The sequence below is a fragment of the Nerophis lumbriciformis genome, linkage group LG18 (genome assembly GCF_033978685.3).
Source record: "Nerophis lumbriciformis linkage group LG18, RoL_Nlum_v2.1, whole genome shotgun sequence".
NCBI classification, from domain to species: domain Eukaryota; kingdom Metazoa; phylum Chordata; class Actinopteri; order Syngnathiformes; family Syngnathidae; genus Nerophis; species Nerophis lumbriciformis.
The window spans coordinates 8,446,129-8,462,500 of NC_084565.2; the positions used below are offsets into that span (position 1 = coordinate 8,446,129).

The 16,372-nt window shown below is 38.4% G+C and overlaps 1 protein-coding gene across 9 annotated transcripts in view; it reads left to right on the plus strand.

The window, feature by feature from the left end:
• LOC133617559 (deoxyribonuclease-1-like) overlaps nucleotides 1-16,372 on the plus strand; it is a 241,866-nt gene that overhangs the window by 203,507 nt on the left and 21,987 nt on the right. For 8 of the 9 annotated variants that reach the window (XR_009817031.2, XR_009817030.2, XM_061977590.2 and 5 more), the window contains one exon: nucleotides 6,267-6,352. Coding sequence is in view for 7 of the 9 variants with exons in the window: in XM_061977590.2 (XP_061833574.1) it covers nucleotides 6,267-6,352 (86 nt within the window). In the remaining 2 variants the exon portion in view is untranslated. The remainder of the gene's footprint in view (nucleotides 1-6,266; nucleotides 6,353-16,372) is intronic. The other variant, XM_061977594.1, reaches the window with a different exon arrangement.

Genomic DNA, 16,372 nt, shown 5'->3' on the forward strand with positions numbered 1-16,372 from the left:
CCCAGAAAACACTTGGTTGTCCGAGTGCCGCCATAATGACCAACATTAAAAATACAGCAGATTTAAATGATTAATAAATAGTCATTTCACATTTTGTTGAGTTATGTTGTACTATTGACTTTGTTTTGCTCAAACAGTTGTTTAATTGTTTAAACTGGTTCAGATATTGTGTTGATATTGTCACACTGACCATAGATCAATGGAAAACTGTACAGTTAATACCTGTGATTGGTACCATCTCACTCATGGATGATCGCTATCAACTATTTAACCTAGAACACACATTGAGGCTTTTACATGTTTTATCCCATTACTTAATGAATCACACAGACTAATGGGTAGATTAATGGATTACTAAAACAGGCGATAGCTACAGACATGATAGTGATGTACGCGAGTGTGTGTTCATAAGTGTGTGTGTGTGTGTGTGTGTGTGTGTGTGTGTGTGCTGAGTAGAAATTCCGACTTGCAGAGCAGCTTCTAAGCAAACAGGTGTGTGTGTGTTTGCATACGTGTTGTATGTAAATATAACTTTAAACTGCCTATGCTACCAACATGCTGCACGTATATATATATATACGTGTGTGTGTGTGTGTGTGTGTATATATATGTGTATAGGTATATATATGTATATATATATGTATATATATATATATATATATATGTATGCATGTATGTATGTATGTATGTATGTATGTATGTATGTATGTATGTATGTATGTATGTATGTGTATATATATGTATGTGTGTGTGTGTGTTTTTGTGTGTATGTGTGCCAGTTACTTCATCAGCATGCTGATTAAAATCATTACCAGACCAACACTGTGAAGCAAAAAGAGTAAAGGATGTTTGTGTCTGCTGACTGACCGCATATATTAGATGTTACGTTCCTGTCCAGACATGTCTGCTGTCTGTGTGTCACCCGGATCTCCTACAGTGCCTTCATTGTCAGCTTTGTTTCGCTTTAAAATCTACTCTGCTGCGTTTGCTATGACGACACTCAACCCTGATGTGCACCAATCCAGTGGGGTGTTGATAGAAAGAGACTTTTTGGATTGAAATTATCGGCAAAACTCCACAAACACACAAAAATGTTTTCATTCATGCTCAACGATTCGCAGATAAAATAACAATTTCTTCAATTAAAACTACTATTCACAAGTCAAAAAAAAGAATTGTTTTCATTAAAACGATTCACAAGTCAAATAACAATTTTCCTCAATTAAAACAACAATTCACAAGTAAAAAAAAAATCATTTTTTTTCAATTAAAACGATTCACAAGTCAAATAACAATTTTCTTCAATTAAAACAACTATTCACAAGCCAAAAAACAATTTTCTTCAATTAAAACAATTCACAAGCTAAAAAAAAGTTTTTTTCAATTAAAACAATTCACAAGCTAAAAAAAAAGTTGTTTTCCATTAAAACGATTCAAAAGTAAAAAGAAATGTCTTCAATTAAAACGATTCACAAGTCAAAAAATAATTTTCTTCAAATAAAGCAACAATTCACAAGTCAAAAAATAATTTTCTTCAAATAAAGCAACAATCCACCAGTTAAAAAATGTTCTTCAATTAAAACGATTCACAAGTCAAAAAATACTTTTCTTCAATTAAAATGATACATGTAACACAATTTTCTTCAATTAAAACAATTCCCAAGTAAAAAAAAAAAATTCAATCAAAACGATTCGCAAGTAAAAAAATGATTTTCTTCAATTAAAACAACAATTCACAAGTCAAAAAACAATTTTCTTCAATTAAAACGATTCACAGGTGGATGAGGGGGTGCCCCAAAAGTTTGAAATTGAAGAATTTTTTTTTATACTTCAAAATCATTTTTGTACTTGCAGAAAATTGTTTTTATACTTGCGAATCGTTTTTTTACTCGCCAAAATTTGTTTTTATTCTTCAGAATAGTTTTTGTGATGGAAAAAAATGTTTTTTTTAACTCGCTAATTGTTTTGTTACTTGCAGAAAATTGTTTAAATACTTGCAAATTATTTTTCTAATTGAAGAAAATTGTTTTTGTACTTGAAAATAGCTATTGTAATTGGAAGAATCGCTTTTTTACTTGCCAAAAATTGTTTTTATAAATTATAAATGGGTTATACTTGTATAGCGCTTTTCTACCTTCAAGGTACTCAAAGCGCTTTGACACTATTTCCACATTCACCCATTCACACACACATTCACACACTGATGGCGGGAGCTGCCATGCAAGGCGCTAACCAGCAGCCATCAGGAGCAAGGGGTGAAGTGTCTTGCCCAAGGACACAACAGACGTGACTAGGATGGTAGAAGGTGGGGATTGAACCCCAGTAACCAGCAACACTCCGATTGCTGGCACGGCCACTCTACCAACTTCGCCACGCCGTCCCCATATACCTGAAAATTGTTTTTGTAATTGCCAAAAATGTTTTTTTTAACTTGCGAATCATTCTGTTACTTGCAGAAAATTGTTGTAATACTTGCGAATCATATTTGTAATTGAAGAAAATTGCTTTTATAAAAAAGTTTTTTTTTTTTTTAATTTGCGGATCGTTTTTTACTGGCCAAAAATAGTTTTTTACTTGCCAAAAATAGTTTTTATACCTCTAAATTGTTTTTGTAATTGCAAACATTTTTAGTTTAACTTGCTAATCATTTTATTACTCGCATAAAAATGTTTTAGTACCTGCGAATCGTTTTTCTAATTGAAGAAAATTGTTTGTATACTTAAATAGTTTTTGTAATTGACATATATATTTTTTTAACTTTCTAAGTGTTTTGTTACTTGCAGAAAATTGTGTTAATACTTGTGAATCGTTTTTCTAATTGGAAGAAAATTGCTTTTGTACTTGAAAATAGTTTTTGTAATTGGGAAAAGAAAAAAAAAATTAACTTGCGAATTGGAATTTATTGGCCAAAAATTGTTTTTATACCTGAAAATTGTTTTTGTAATTGCCAAAAATGTTTTTTTTTAACTTGCGAAGCATTTTGTTACTCGCATAGTGTTTTAATATTTGCGAGTCGTTTTTCTAATTGAAGAAAATTGTTTTTATACTTAAAAAATTGTTTTTGTAATTGAAAAAAAAAAGTTTATAATTTGTAATTGTTTTGTTACTTGCAGAAATTGTTTTAATACTTGTGAATCGTTTTTCTAATTGAAGAAAATTGCTTTTATACTTGAAAATAGTTATTGTAATTGGAAAAAAAATGTTTTTTTAACTTGCGAATCGTTTTTTACTGGCCAAAAATGGTTTTTTACTTGCCAAAAATTGTTTTTATACTTGGTAAATTGTTTTTGTAATTGCATACATTATTGGTTTAACTTGGGAATCATTTTATTACTCGTATAACAATGTTTTAGTACTTGCGAATCATTTTTCGAATTGAAGAAAATTGTTTGTATACTTAAATAGTTTTTGTAATTGACATATATATTTTTTTAACTTTCTAAGTGTTTTGTTACTTGCAGAAAATTGTGTTAATACTTGTGAATCGTTTTTCTAATTGGAAGAAAATTGCTTTTGTACTTGAAAATAGTTTTTGTAATTGGGGGAAAAAAAAAAAATTAACTTGCGAATTGGAATTTATTGGCCAAAAATTGTTTTTATACCTGAAAATTGTTTTTGTAATTGCCAAAAATGTTTTTTTTTAACTTGCGAAGCATTTTGTTACTCGCATAGTGTTTTAATATTTGCGAGTCGTTTTTCTAATTGAAGAAAATTGTTTTTATACTTAAAAAATTGTTTTTGTAATTGAAAAAAAAAAGTTTATAATTTGTAATCGTTTTGTTACTTGCAGAAATTGTTTTAATACTTGTGAATCGTTTTTCTAATTGAAGAAAATTGCTTTTATACTTGAAAATAGTTTTTGTAATTGGAAAAAAAATGTTTTTTTAACTTGCGAATCGTTTTTTACTGGCCAAAAATTGTTTTTTACTTGCCAAAAATTGTTTTTATACCTCCTAAATTGTTTTTGTAATTGCAAACATTTTTAGTTTAACTTGCTAATCATTTTATTACTCGCATAAAAATGTTTTAGTACCTGCGAATCGTTTTTCTAATTGAAGAAAATTGTTTGTATACTTAAATAGTTTTTGTAATTGACATATATATTTTTTTAACTTTCTAAGTGTTTTGTTACTTGCAGAAAATTGTGTTAATACTTGTGAATCGTTTTTCTAATTGGAAGAAAATTGCTTTTGTACTTGAAAATAGTTTTTGTAATTGGGGAAAAAAAAAAAAATTAACTTGCGAATTGGAATTTATTGGCCAAAAATTGTTTTTATACCTGAAAATTGTTTTTGTAATTGCCAAAAATGTTTTTTTTTAACTTGCGAAGCATTTTGTTACTCGCATAGTGTTTTAATATTTGCGAGTCGTTTTTCTAATTGAAGAAAATTGTTTTTATACTTAAAAAATTGTTTTTGTAATTGAAAAAAAAAAGTTTATAATTTGTAATCGTTTTGTTACTTGCAGAAATTGTTTTAATACTTGTGAATCGTTTTTCTAATTGAAGAAAATTGCTTTTATACTTGAAAATAGTTTTTGTAATTGGAAAAAAAATGTTTTTTTAACTTGCGAATCGTTTTTTACTGGCCAAAAATGGTTTTTTACTTGCCAAAAATTGTTTTTATACTTGGTAAATTGTTTTTGTAATTGCATACATTATTGGTTTAACTTGGGAATCATTTTATTACTCGTATAACAATGTTTTAGTACTTGCGAATCATTTTTCGAATTGAAGAAAATAGTTTGTATACTTAAATAGTTTTTGTAATTGACTTTTTTTTTTTTTTTACTTTCTAATTGTTTTGTTACTTGCAGAAAATTGTTTTAATACTTGCGAATCGTTTTTCTAATTGGAAGAAAATTGCTTTTATACTTGAAAATAGTTATTGTAATTGGGGGGAAAAAAATGTTTTTAACTTGCGAATATTTTTTTTACTGGCCAAAAATTGTTTTTATACCTGAAAATTGTTTTTGTAACTGCATAATAGTTTGTTTTAACTTGCAAATCATCTTGTTACTTGCATAAAAAATGTTTTGACACTTGCGAATAATTTTCTAATAATTTTCTAATTGAAGAAAATCGTTTTTATACTTGAAAATAGTTTTTGTAATTGGAAAAAAATTTTTTTTAACTTGCGAATAATTTTTTTAAATGAAGAAAATTGTTTTTATACTTGTAAATCATTTTTATACCTGCCAAAAAATGTTGTTTTTTACTTGCGGGTCGTACTTCATTTGCAGAAAACTGTTTTCATACTCGCGAATCGTTTCTTTGATTGAAGATTTTCGAATAATTTTTTTAAATGAAGAAAATTGTTTTTATACTTGTAAATCATTTTTATACCTGCCAAAAAATGTTGTTTTTTTACTTGCGGGTCGTACTTCATTTGCAGAAAACTGTTTTCATACTCGCGAATCGTTTCTTTGATTGAAGATTTTTTTTTTTTTACTTACCAATTGTTGGGCGTGAGTAAAAACATTTTTGTGTGTTTGGCAGTAATTTCACTCCATACTTTGTGTGCACTTTAGAGCGGGTTTCTTATTGGTCGTCAGCCAATCAATGGCACCACACATATATATAGTTCACCCTTCAGCTTAATATGTCAAATATTTCTATATTTAGAAGGAAATAAAAAAACAATTTCAACATGGAAGATGACTATTTTGTTTTGGAAAATTTGAGTCATTAAAACCACTCCATCAGGTCCTTACCCTAAAAAAGGTTGTTTACTGCGCAGTTTTTGTTGGCGTGACAAAACATACCAGCGTGAACAATGAGCCAGCCTCACTCACCAAGTGTGTTTTTTTTTTTTTAACTTTGTCAAGTTTGAATTCTGTGTTAAACGTGTGTCACATGATGTCACAAACAAAAGGTACACTTCCTGTTTGCTGGAGGGAAGGAAGAGGTTTTATGGTCTGTCTGAGACAAACCTCACTCGACTTGTTGCCGTCTTAGAAAATACACTGTCGAATATTTTGCTGCGGTAGATTCTTACTAAAAGTGTCTGATTCTGTCCAACTCAACCAACATTAATATTGTTTTCTGAGGCTACTATTGTTGGGAAGCAAGAAACCCCACAGCTGCACTTTAAAATGCATCTCACGTGGCACACACACACACACACACACACACTCTCACGCACGTTATCTTCTTTGCAGTCTTTGAGTGCCGGCAGCTGCATAGTTTGGAGTTAAAGCGCTTGTTTTGTGATGATAGTACACACGCCATTGCATGTTCAAACACATGTGATGAATTCTCTTCTCAGCAGCCATGAAGATAGCATCTTTCAACATCCAGAAGTTTGGAAGAAACAAAGTGTCCGATCCAGAGGTCCTTCAAATCCTTGTCCAGGTAAGACACACATGATAGCAGCGATACAATAATACACACCCTTCTAAATATTCTTTTTTTTTTTTTTTTTTTGCATAGTTTCCCAATTTTATTGTTTAAGATCCTCAAACAAATGCAAATATTAGCCAAAGATAGCCCACGTAAACATAAAATGCAGTTTTTAAATAGAGATGTTATCTGTTAAAGAAAACAACTACCGTATTTTTTGGAGTATAAGTCGCTCCGGAGTATAAGTCGCACCGACCAAAAATGCATAATAAAGAAGGAAAAAAGCATACCGTATTTTCCGCACTATAAGGCGCACCTAAAAACCACAAATTTTCTCAAAAGCTAACAGTGCGCCTTATAACCCGGTGCGCTTTATTACGATTCATTTTCATAAAGTTTCGATCTCGCAACTTCGGTAAACAGCCGCCATCTTTTTTCCCGGTAGAACAGGAAGCGCTTCTTCTTCTACGCAAGCAACCGCCAAGGTAAGCACCCGCCCCCATAGAACAGGAAGCGCTTCTTCTTCTACTGTAAGCTACCGCCCGCCCCCGGAAGAAGAAGAAAAAACGCGCGGATATCACCGTACGTTTCATTTCCTGTTTACATCTGTAAAGACCACAAAATGGCTCCTACTAAGCGAAAAGGATCCGGTTCATAAAAAGACGCAATCTCTCCATCCGCACACGGATTACTACCGTATTTCACAGCAACTGATATTCCTGTGAACCGCACTGTGGAACGGGAGCACGTACGGTGAATATTCGCACCACAGGGAATGAGAAGTCATCCTTCACTGTGGTTCTAGCTTGCCATGCTAACTTCCACCCATGGTGATATTCAAAAGGAAGACCTTGCCAAAAGAGACCTTTCCAGCCGGCGTCATCATAAAAGCTAACTCGAAGGGATGGATGGATGAAGAAAAGATGAGCGAGTGGTTAAGGGAAGTTTACGCGAAGAGGCCGGGTGGCTTTTTTCACACAGCTCCGAAGGCGAACACACCTTCACTAAGACGGGCAGACAGCGCCGGACGACATACGCCAACATCTGCCAGTGGATCGTAAATGCCTGGGCAGATATTTCGGTCACAACTGTGGTCCGAGCTTTCCGGAAGGCAGGATTCACAGAACAACAGCGACAGTGACTCCCGATGACTTCGACGAGACGGAACCGGCCATTTTGGATACCACGCTTGCGCAACTTTTCAATTCGGACACCGAAGACGAAGAATTCGAAGGATTTACGAATGAAGAATAACTTCAGAAGGTGAGCGCTATGTTTATTTTGTGTGTTGTGACATTAACGTTCGAGCAACATTATGTTGCTATTGCTCTACACCATTTTGAATTTTACTATGTTTGTGATTGCACATTTGCGTACATTTTGGGACAGAGTTGTTAGAACGCTGGTTTTCAATATATTATTAAAGTTTGACTGAACTATCTGACTGTTTTTTTGACATTCACTTTAGCGCAGCGTTTTTTTGACATTCACTTTAGCGCAGCGTAGGCGCGGCTTATAGTCCGGGGCGGCTTATTGGTGGACAAAATTATGAAATATGTAATTCATAGAAGGTGCGGCTAATAATCCGGTGCGCCTTATAGTGCGGAAAATACGGTATATAGGTCGCACTGGAGTATAAGTCGCATTTTTGGGGAAATGTATTTGATAAAAGCCAACAGCAAGAATAGACATTTGAAAGGCAATTTAAAATAAATAAAGAATAATGAACAACAGGCTGAATAAGTGTACGTTATATGAGGCATAAATAACCAACTGGTATGTTAACGTAACATTATGGTAAGAGTCATTCAAATAACTATAACATATAGAACATGCTATACGTTTACCAATCTGTCACTCCTAATCGCTAAATCCCATGAAATCTTATACGTCTAGTCTCTTACGTGAATGAGATCAATAATATTATTTGATATTTTACGCTAATGTGTTCATCATTTCACACATAAGTCACTCCTGAGTATAAGTCGCACCCCCGACCAAACTATGAAATAAACTGCCACTTATAGTCCGAAAAATACGGTAGTTAGTATTCCGCCATGTTTTGTTGAGCAAAACGGCGCTAGTGCGCATGCGGCGACTTTGTTTCCAGGAAATAAGCAGTGTTGCCTAAAATATGAATATATATATATATATATATATATATATATATATATATATATATATATATATATATATATATATATATATATATATATATAGCGCCGTTTTGGTCAACAAAACATGGCGGAATACTATTGCTCCAGTAAATTTTCCCTCGGAGTAAACGGAGACTAACGCGTCGTTTCACTTTTGTTTCCCTCGCTTCACTTCTGTAGCGTAGAGTCTCAGGGTGCGTTTAAGGGCGCACTGCTGTGTTTAGATGGAGACAGGTGTGGACAATATTGGAGACAGACGCACTTGTGTCCACACTAAAAGTATACAGAAAAATATTTGATGTTGCTTTCATTTTCACAACACAGCGTCCAAGTTAATGAGGTGAGGAAACCTGCAGCAGGCGATGTGTTGTGAACATTGTCACAACTTGTTTATAAAGTCTTTACTTCGTTTACTCCTCCTTTATTTAACTGCAAACTGTATCAGTGTTCAAATAACATCAATACTATGTATGTTGTCATCTCATCGAATTGAACGCCGTGAAGTATCAACACGATGAGGTACGAAGATTGTGTATTAGATGTGTGAGATATCACTCCTGTTTATTTTTGTTGACCAAACTGTTGCACTGAACCACAATTGTGTTGTTGACTTCATCTTCATTAGCCAAATTGCTTTGTGTTTTATATTGATATCAAAAAGTAAACACCATGTTATTTTACATTACATGTTTTTTTCATGTCACAAAGTAATTACTTTAAAAAGCATTTATGTGACAAAGCATTTTGTTAATATTTGATGTTCTGTAAATAACTCCTATACAACATACAACTGCTCAAACTCTTAATGTATCTGTCCCGATACAGTATGTACATACATTTAGTACGTGTACATGTACATAACTTTAAAAAAATACCTCTCTATCAAAATGCAAAAATAGAGATAAAGACATCATATAATGACAAAAAGATGACACGTTGATACTATTAATGAACAAAACCACAAATATTGGTATATGAATATATGGATAACATTTATCTATAGAGTTCTTATTAGACATTACAAATTACATGATGGCGTCGCGTTCACACCCCAACACTGTTTAACCAACATAATGAATAATCGTGATTAATAATTGTGATTATTATTTTGTCCATAATCGTGCAGTCCTATGTATAAGACTAGATCTCATACATGAACACTATTTTTTATCTATATGGACAAAAATAGCAGTTACGTCTTATTGCCATTAGGTGCCATCTTGCACAATTTTCACATCTATTTTTATTTATTTATGTTATTGTTTTTATTTCTGCCATATTACTTTGTTTATTATGCATGTGTTGCATTCATATGCACATTCAACTTTCTACTTGAGGTCCATGAAACACAGTGTTATTATTTATAATAATGTTTCTTCTACAAAAGGTAATTATTTTGAATGTGTTGGGTTTTTTTTTTTAATAAAACTTAGTTAAAACATTTTAGTAAGAGTACTTTTCGAAAATTAAAACAATAATGAAAATAATCATTTTGGTCACAATAACCGTGACGAGAAATTTTCGCTTTTTTCTAGGTCGCTTGAAATACCGTATTTTTCGGACTATAAGTCGCAGCTTTTTTCATAGTTTGGCCGGGGGTGCGACTTATACTGATATCAAATAATATTATTGATCTCATTCACGTAAGAGACTAGACGTATAAGATTTCATGGGATTTAGCGATTAGGAGTGACAGATTGTATAGCATGTTCTATATGTTATAGTTATTTGAATGACTCTTACCATAATATGTTACGTTAACATACCAGTTGGTTATTTATGCCTCATATAATGTACACTTATTCAGCCTGTTGTTCACTATTCTTCATTTATTTTAAATTGCCTTTCAAATGTCTATTCTTGCTGTTGGCTTTTATCAAATACATTTCCCCCAAAAATGCGACTTATACTCCAGTGCGACTTATATGTTTTTTTCATTTTTTTATTATGCATTTTTGGCCGGTGCGACTTATACTCAGAAAAATACAGTATATGTGTGTGTATATATATATATATATATATATATATATATATGAGTTGGGAAATTGTGTCAGATGTAAATATAAACGGAATACAATGATTTGCAAATCCTTTCAACCCATATTCAATTGAATGCACTACAAAGACCAGAAATTTGATGTTCAAACTCATAAACTTAATTTTTTTTTGGCAAATAATAATTAACTTAGAATTTCATGGCTGCAACACGTGCCAAAGTAGTTGGGAAAGGGCATGTTCACCACTGTGTTACATCACCTTTTCTTTTAACAACACTCAATAAACGATTGGGAACTGAGGAAATTAATTGTTGAAGCTTTGAAAGTGGAATTCTTTCCCATTCTTGTTTTATGTAGAGCTTCAGTCGTTCAACAGTCCGGGGTCTCCGCTGTCGTATTTTACGCTTCATAATGCGCCACACATTTTCGATGGGAGACAGGTCTGGACTGCAGGCGGGCCAGGAAAGTACCCACACTCTTTTTTTTTTACGAAGCCACGCTGTTGTAACACGTGCTGAATGTGGCTTGGCATTGTCTTGCTGAAATAAGCAGGGGCGTCCATGAAAAAGACTGCAGCATATGTTGTTCCAAAACCTGTATGTACATTTCAGAATTAATGGTGCCTTCACAGATGTGTAAGTTACCCATGCCTTGGGCACTAATGCACCCCCATACCATCACAGATGCTGGCTTTTAAACTTTGCGTCGATAATAGTCTGGATGGTTCGCTTCCCCTTTGGTCCGGATGACACGATGTCGAATATTTCCAAAAACAATTTGAAATGTGGACTCGTCAGACCACAGAACACTTTTCCACTTTGCATGAGTCCATCTTATATGATCTCGGGCCCAGAGAAGCCGGCGGCGTTTCTGGGTGTTGTTGATAAATGGCTTTTGCTTTGCATAGTAGAGCTTTAACTTGCACTTACAGATGTAGCGACCAACTGTATTTAGTGACAGTGGTTTTCTAAAGTGTTCCTGAGCCCATGTGGTGATATCCTTTAGAGATTGGTGTCACTTTTTGATACAGTGCCGTCTGAGGGATGGAAGGTCACGGTCATTCAATGTTGGTTCCGGCCATGCCGCTTACGTGGAGTGATTTCTCCAGATTCTCTGAACCTGTTGATGATATTATGGACCGTAGATGTTGAAATCCCTACATTTCTTGCAATTGCACGTTGAGAAACGTTGTTCTTAAACTGTTTGACTATTTGCTCACGCAGTTGTGGACAAAGGGGTGTACCTCGCCCCATCCTTTCTTGGGAATGACTGAGCATTTTTTGGGAAGCTGTTTTTATACCCAATCATGGCACCCACCTGTTCCCAATTAGCTTGCACACCTGTGGGATGTTCCAAATAAGTGTTTGATGAGCATTCCTCAACTTTATTAGTATTTATTGCCACCTTTCCCAACTTCTTTGTCACGTGTTGCTGCCATCAAATTCTAAAGTTAATGATTATTTGCAAAAAAAAACTGTTTATGAGTTTGAACATCAAATATGTTGTCTTTGTAGCATATTCAACTGAATATGGCTTGAAAATTGTTTTTATACTTGTAAATCATTTTTATACCTGCCAAAAAATGTTGTTTTTTACTTGCGGGTCGTACTTCATTTGCAGAAAACTGTTTTCATACTCGCGAATCGTTTCTTTGATTGAAGATTTTCGAATAATTTTTTTAAATGAAGAAAATTGTTTTTATACTTGTAAATCATTTTTATACCTGCCAAAAAATGTTGTTTTTTTACTTGCGGGTCGTACTTCATTTGCAGAAAACTGTTTTCATACTCGCGAATCGTTTCTTTGATTGAAGATTTTTTTTTTTTTACTTACCAATCGTTGGGCGTGAGTAAAAACATTTTTGTGTGTTTGGCAGTAATTTCACTCCATACTTTGTGTGCACTTTAGAGCGGGTTTCTTATTGGTCGTCAGCCAATCAATGGCACCACACATATATATAGTTCACCCTTCAGCTTAATATGTCAAATATTTCTATATTTAGAAGGAAATAAAAAAACAATTTCAACATGGAAGATGACTATTTTGTTTTGGAAAATTTGAGTCATTAAAACCACTCCATCAGGTCCTTACCCTAAAAAAGGTTGTTTACTGCGCAGTTTTTGTTGGCGTGACAAAACATACCAGCGTGAACAATGAGCCAGCCTCACTCACCAAGTGTGGTTTTTTTTTTTAACTTTGTCAAGTTTGAATTCTGTGTTAAACGTGTGTCACATGATGTCACAAACAAAAGGTACACTTCCTGTTTGCTGGAGGGAAGGAAGAGGTTTTATGGTCTGTCTGAGACAAACCTCACTCGACTTGTTGCCGTCTTAGAAAATACACTGTCGAATATTTTGCTGCGGTAGATTCTTACTAAAAGTGTCTGATTCTGTCCAACTCAACCAACATTAATATTGTTTTCTGAGGCTACTATTGTTGGGAAGCAAGAATAGTAGCCTCAGAAAACAATATTAATGTTGGTTGAGTTGGACAGATTTGAAAAGGATTTGCAAATCATTGTATTCCGTTTATATTTACATCTAACACAATTTCCCAACTCATATGGAAACGGGGTTTGTATATATGTCCATCCATCCATCCATCTTCTTCCGCTGATCCGAGGTCGGGTCGCGGGGGCAGCAGCTTAAGCAGGGAAGCCCAGACTTCCCTCTCCCCAGCCACTTCGTCCAGCTCCTCCCGGGGGATCCCGAGGCGTTCCCAGGCCAGCCGGGAGAGATAGTCTTCCCAACGTGTCCTGGGTCTTCCCCGTGGCCTCCTACCGGTCGGACGTGCCCGAAACACCTTCCTAGGGAGGCGTTCGGGTGGCATCCTGACCAGATGCCCGAACCACCTCCTCTGGCTCCTCTCGATGTGGAGGAGCAGCGGCTTTACTTTGAGCTCCCCCCGAATGACAGAGCTTCTCACCCTATCTCTAAGGGAGAGCCCCGCCACTCGGCGGAGGAAACTCATTTCGGCCGCTTGTACCCGTGATCTTGTCCTTTCGGTCATAACCCAAAGCTCATGACCATAGGTGAGGATGGGAACGTAGATCGACCGGTAAATTGAGAGCTTTGCCTTCTGGCTTAGCTCCTTCTTCACCACAACGGATCGATACAGCGTCCGCATTACTGAAGACGCCGCACCGATCCGCCTGTCGATCTCACGATCCACTCTTCCCCCACTCGTGAACAAGACTCCGAGGTACTTGAACTCCTCCACTTGGGGCAAGATCTCCTCCCCAACCCGGAGATGGCACTCCACCCTTTTCCGGGAAAGAACCATGGACTCGGACTTGGAGGTGCTGATTCCCATCCCAGTCGCTTCACACTCGGCTGCGAACCGATCCAGCGAGAGCTGAAGATCTTGGCCGGAGGAAGCCACCAGGACCACATCATCTGCAAATAGCAGAGACCTAATCCTGCAGCCACCAAACCAGATCCCCTCAACGCCTTGACTGCGCCTAGAAATTCTGTCCATAAAGGTTATGAACAGAATCGGTGACAAAGGGCAGCCTTGGCGGAGTCCAACCCTCACTGGAAACGTGTCCGACTTGCTGCCGGCAATGCGGACCAAGCTCTGACACTGATCATACAGGGAGCGAACTGCCACAATAAGACAGTCCGTTACCCCATACTCTCTGAGCAGTCCCCACAGGACTTCCCGGGGTACACGGTCGAATGCCTTCTCCAAGTCCACAAAGCACATGTAGACTGGTTGGGCAAACTCCCATGCACCCTCAAGGACCCTGCCGAGAGTATAGAGCTGGTCCACAGTTCCACGACCAGGACGAAAACCACACTGTTCCTCCTGAATCCGAGGTTCGACTATCCGGCGTAGCCTCCTCTCCAGTACACCTGAATAGACCTTACCGGGAAGGCTGAGGAGTGTGATCCCACGATAGTTGGAACACACCCTCCGGTTCCCCTTCTTAGAGAGAGGAACCACCACCCCGGTCTGCCAATCCAGAGGCACCGCCCCCGATGTCCACGCGATGTTGCAGAGTCTTGTCAACCAAGACAGCCCCGCAACATCCAGAGCCTTAGGGAACTCCGGGCGGATCTCATCCACCCTCGGGGCCTTGCCACCGAGGAGCTTTTTAACTACCTCGGCAACCTCAGCCCCAGAAATAGGAGAGCCCACCACAGATTCCCCAGGCCCTGCTTCCTCATAGGAAGACGTGCTGGTAGGATTGAGGAGGTCTTCGAAGTATTCCCTCCACCGATCCACAACATCCGCAGTCGAGGTCAGCAGAACACCATCCTCACCATACACGGTGTTGATAGTGCACTGCTTCCCCTTCCTGAGGCGGCGGATGGTGGTCCAGAATTGCTTCGAAGCCGTCCGGAAATCTTTTTCCATGGCCTCCCCGAACTCCTCCCATGTCCGAGTTTTTGCCTCCGCGACCGCTGAAGCCGCACACCGCTTGGCCTGTCGGTACCTGTCTGCTGCCTCAGGAGTCCCATGAGCCAAAAGAACCCGATAGGACTCCTTCTTCAGCCTGACGGCATCCCTCGCCGCCGGCGTCCACCAACGGGTTCTAGGATTACCGCCACGACAGGCACCAACTACCTTGCGGCCACAGCTCCAATCGGCCGCCTCGACAACAGAGGTACGGAACATCGTCCACTCGGACTCAATGTCCAGCACCTCCCTCGTGACATGTTCAAAGTTCTTCCGGAGGTGGGAATTGAAACTCTCTGACAGGAGACTCTGCCAGGCGTTCCCAGCAAACCCTCACAATGCGTTTGGGCCTGCCAGGTCTGTCCGGCATCCTCCCCCACCATCGCAGCCAACTCACCACCAGGTGGTGATCGGTAGAAAGCTCCGCCCCTCTCTTCACCCGAGTGTCCAAAACATGAGACCGCAAATCCGATGACACAACTACAAAGTCGATCACGGAACTGCGGCCTAGGGTGTCCTGGTGCCAAGTGCACATATGGACACCCTTATGTTTGAACATGGTGTTTGTTATCGACAATCTATGACGAGCACAAAAGTCCAATAACAGAACACCACTCGGGTTCAGATCCGGGCGGCCATTCTTCCCAATCACACCTCTCCAGGTTTCACTGTCGCTGCCAACATGAGCATTGAAGTCCCCCAGTAGAACGAGGGAATCACCCGGGGAGCACTCTCCAGTACTCCCTCGAGTGAATCCAAAAAGGGTGGGTACTCTGAGCTGCCGTTTGGCGCGTAAACGCAGACAACAGTCAGGACCCGTCCCCCACACCCGAAGGCGGAGGGAAGTTACCCTCTCGTCCACCGAGTTGAACTCCAACGTGCAGGCTTTGAGCCGAGGGGCAACAAGAATTGCCACCCCAGCCCGTCGCCTCTCACTGCCGGCAACGCCAGAGTGGAAGAGAGTCCAGCCCCTCTCAAGAGAAGTGGTTCCAGAGCCCTTGCTGTGCGTCGAGGTGAGTCCGACTATATCTAGCCGGAACTTCTCCACCTCACGCACTAGCTCAGGCTCCTTCCCCCCCAGCGAAGTGACGTTCCACGTCCCAAGAGCCAGCTTATGTAGCCGAGGATCGGACCACCAAGTGCCCTGCCCTCGGATTCCGCCCAGCTCACACTGCACCCGACCTCTATGGCCCCTGCTATGGGTGGTGAGCCCATTGGAGGGGGGACCCACGTTGCCTCTTCGGGCTGTGCCCGGCCGGGCCCCATGGGGACAGGCCCGGCCACCAGGCGCTCGCCATCGTGCCCCACCTCCGGGCCTGGCTCCAGAGGGGGGCCCCGGTGACCCGCGTCCAGGCGAGGGAAATCTGGGTCCTTTGTTTGTGTTCTTCATCGAGGTCTTCGAGCTGCTCTTTGTCTGATCCCTCACCTAGGACCAGTTTGCCTTGGGAGACCCTACCTGGGGGCATAGAAACCCCCGG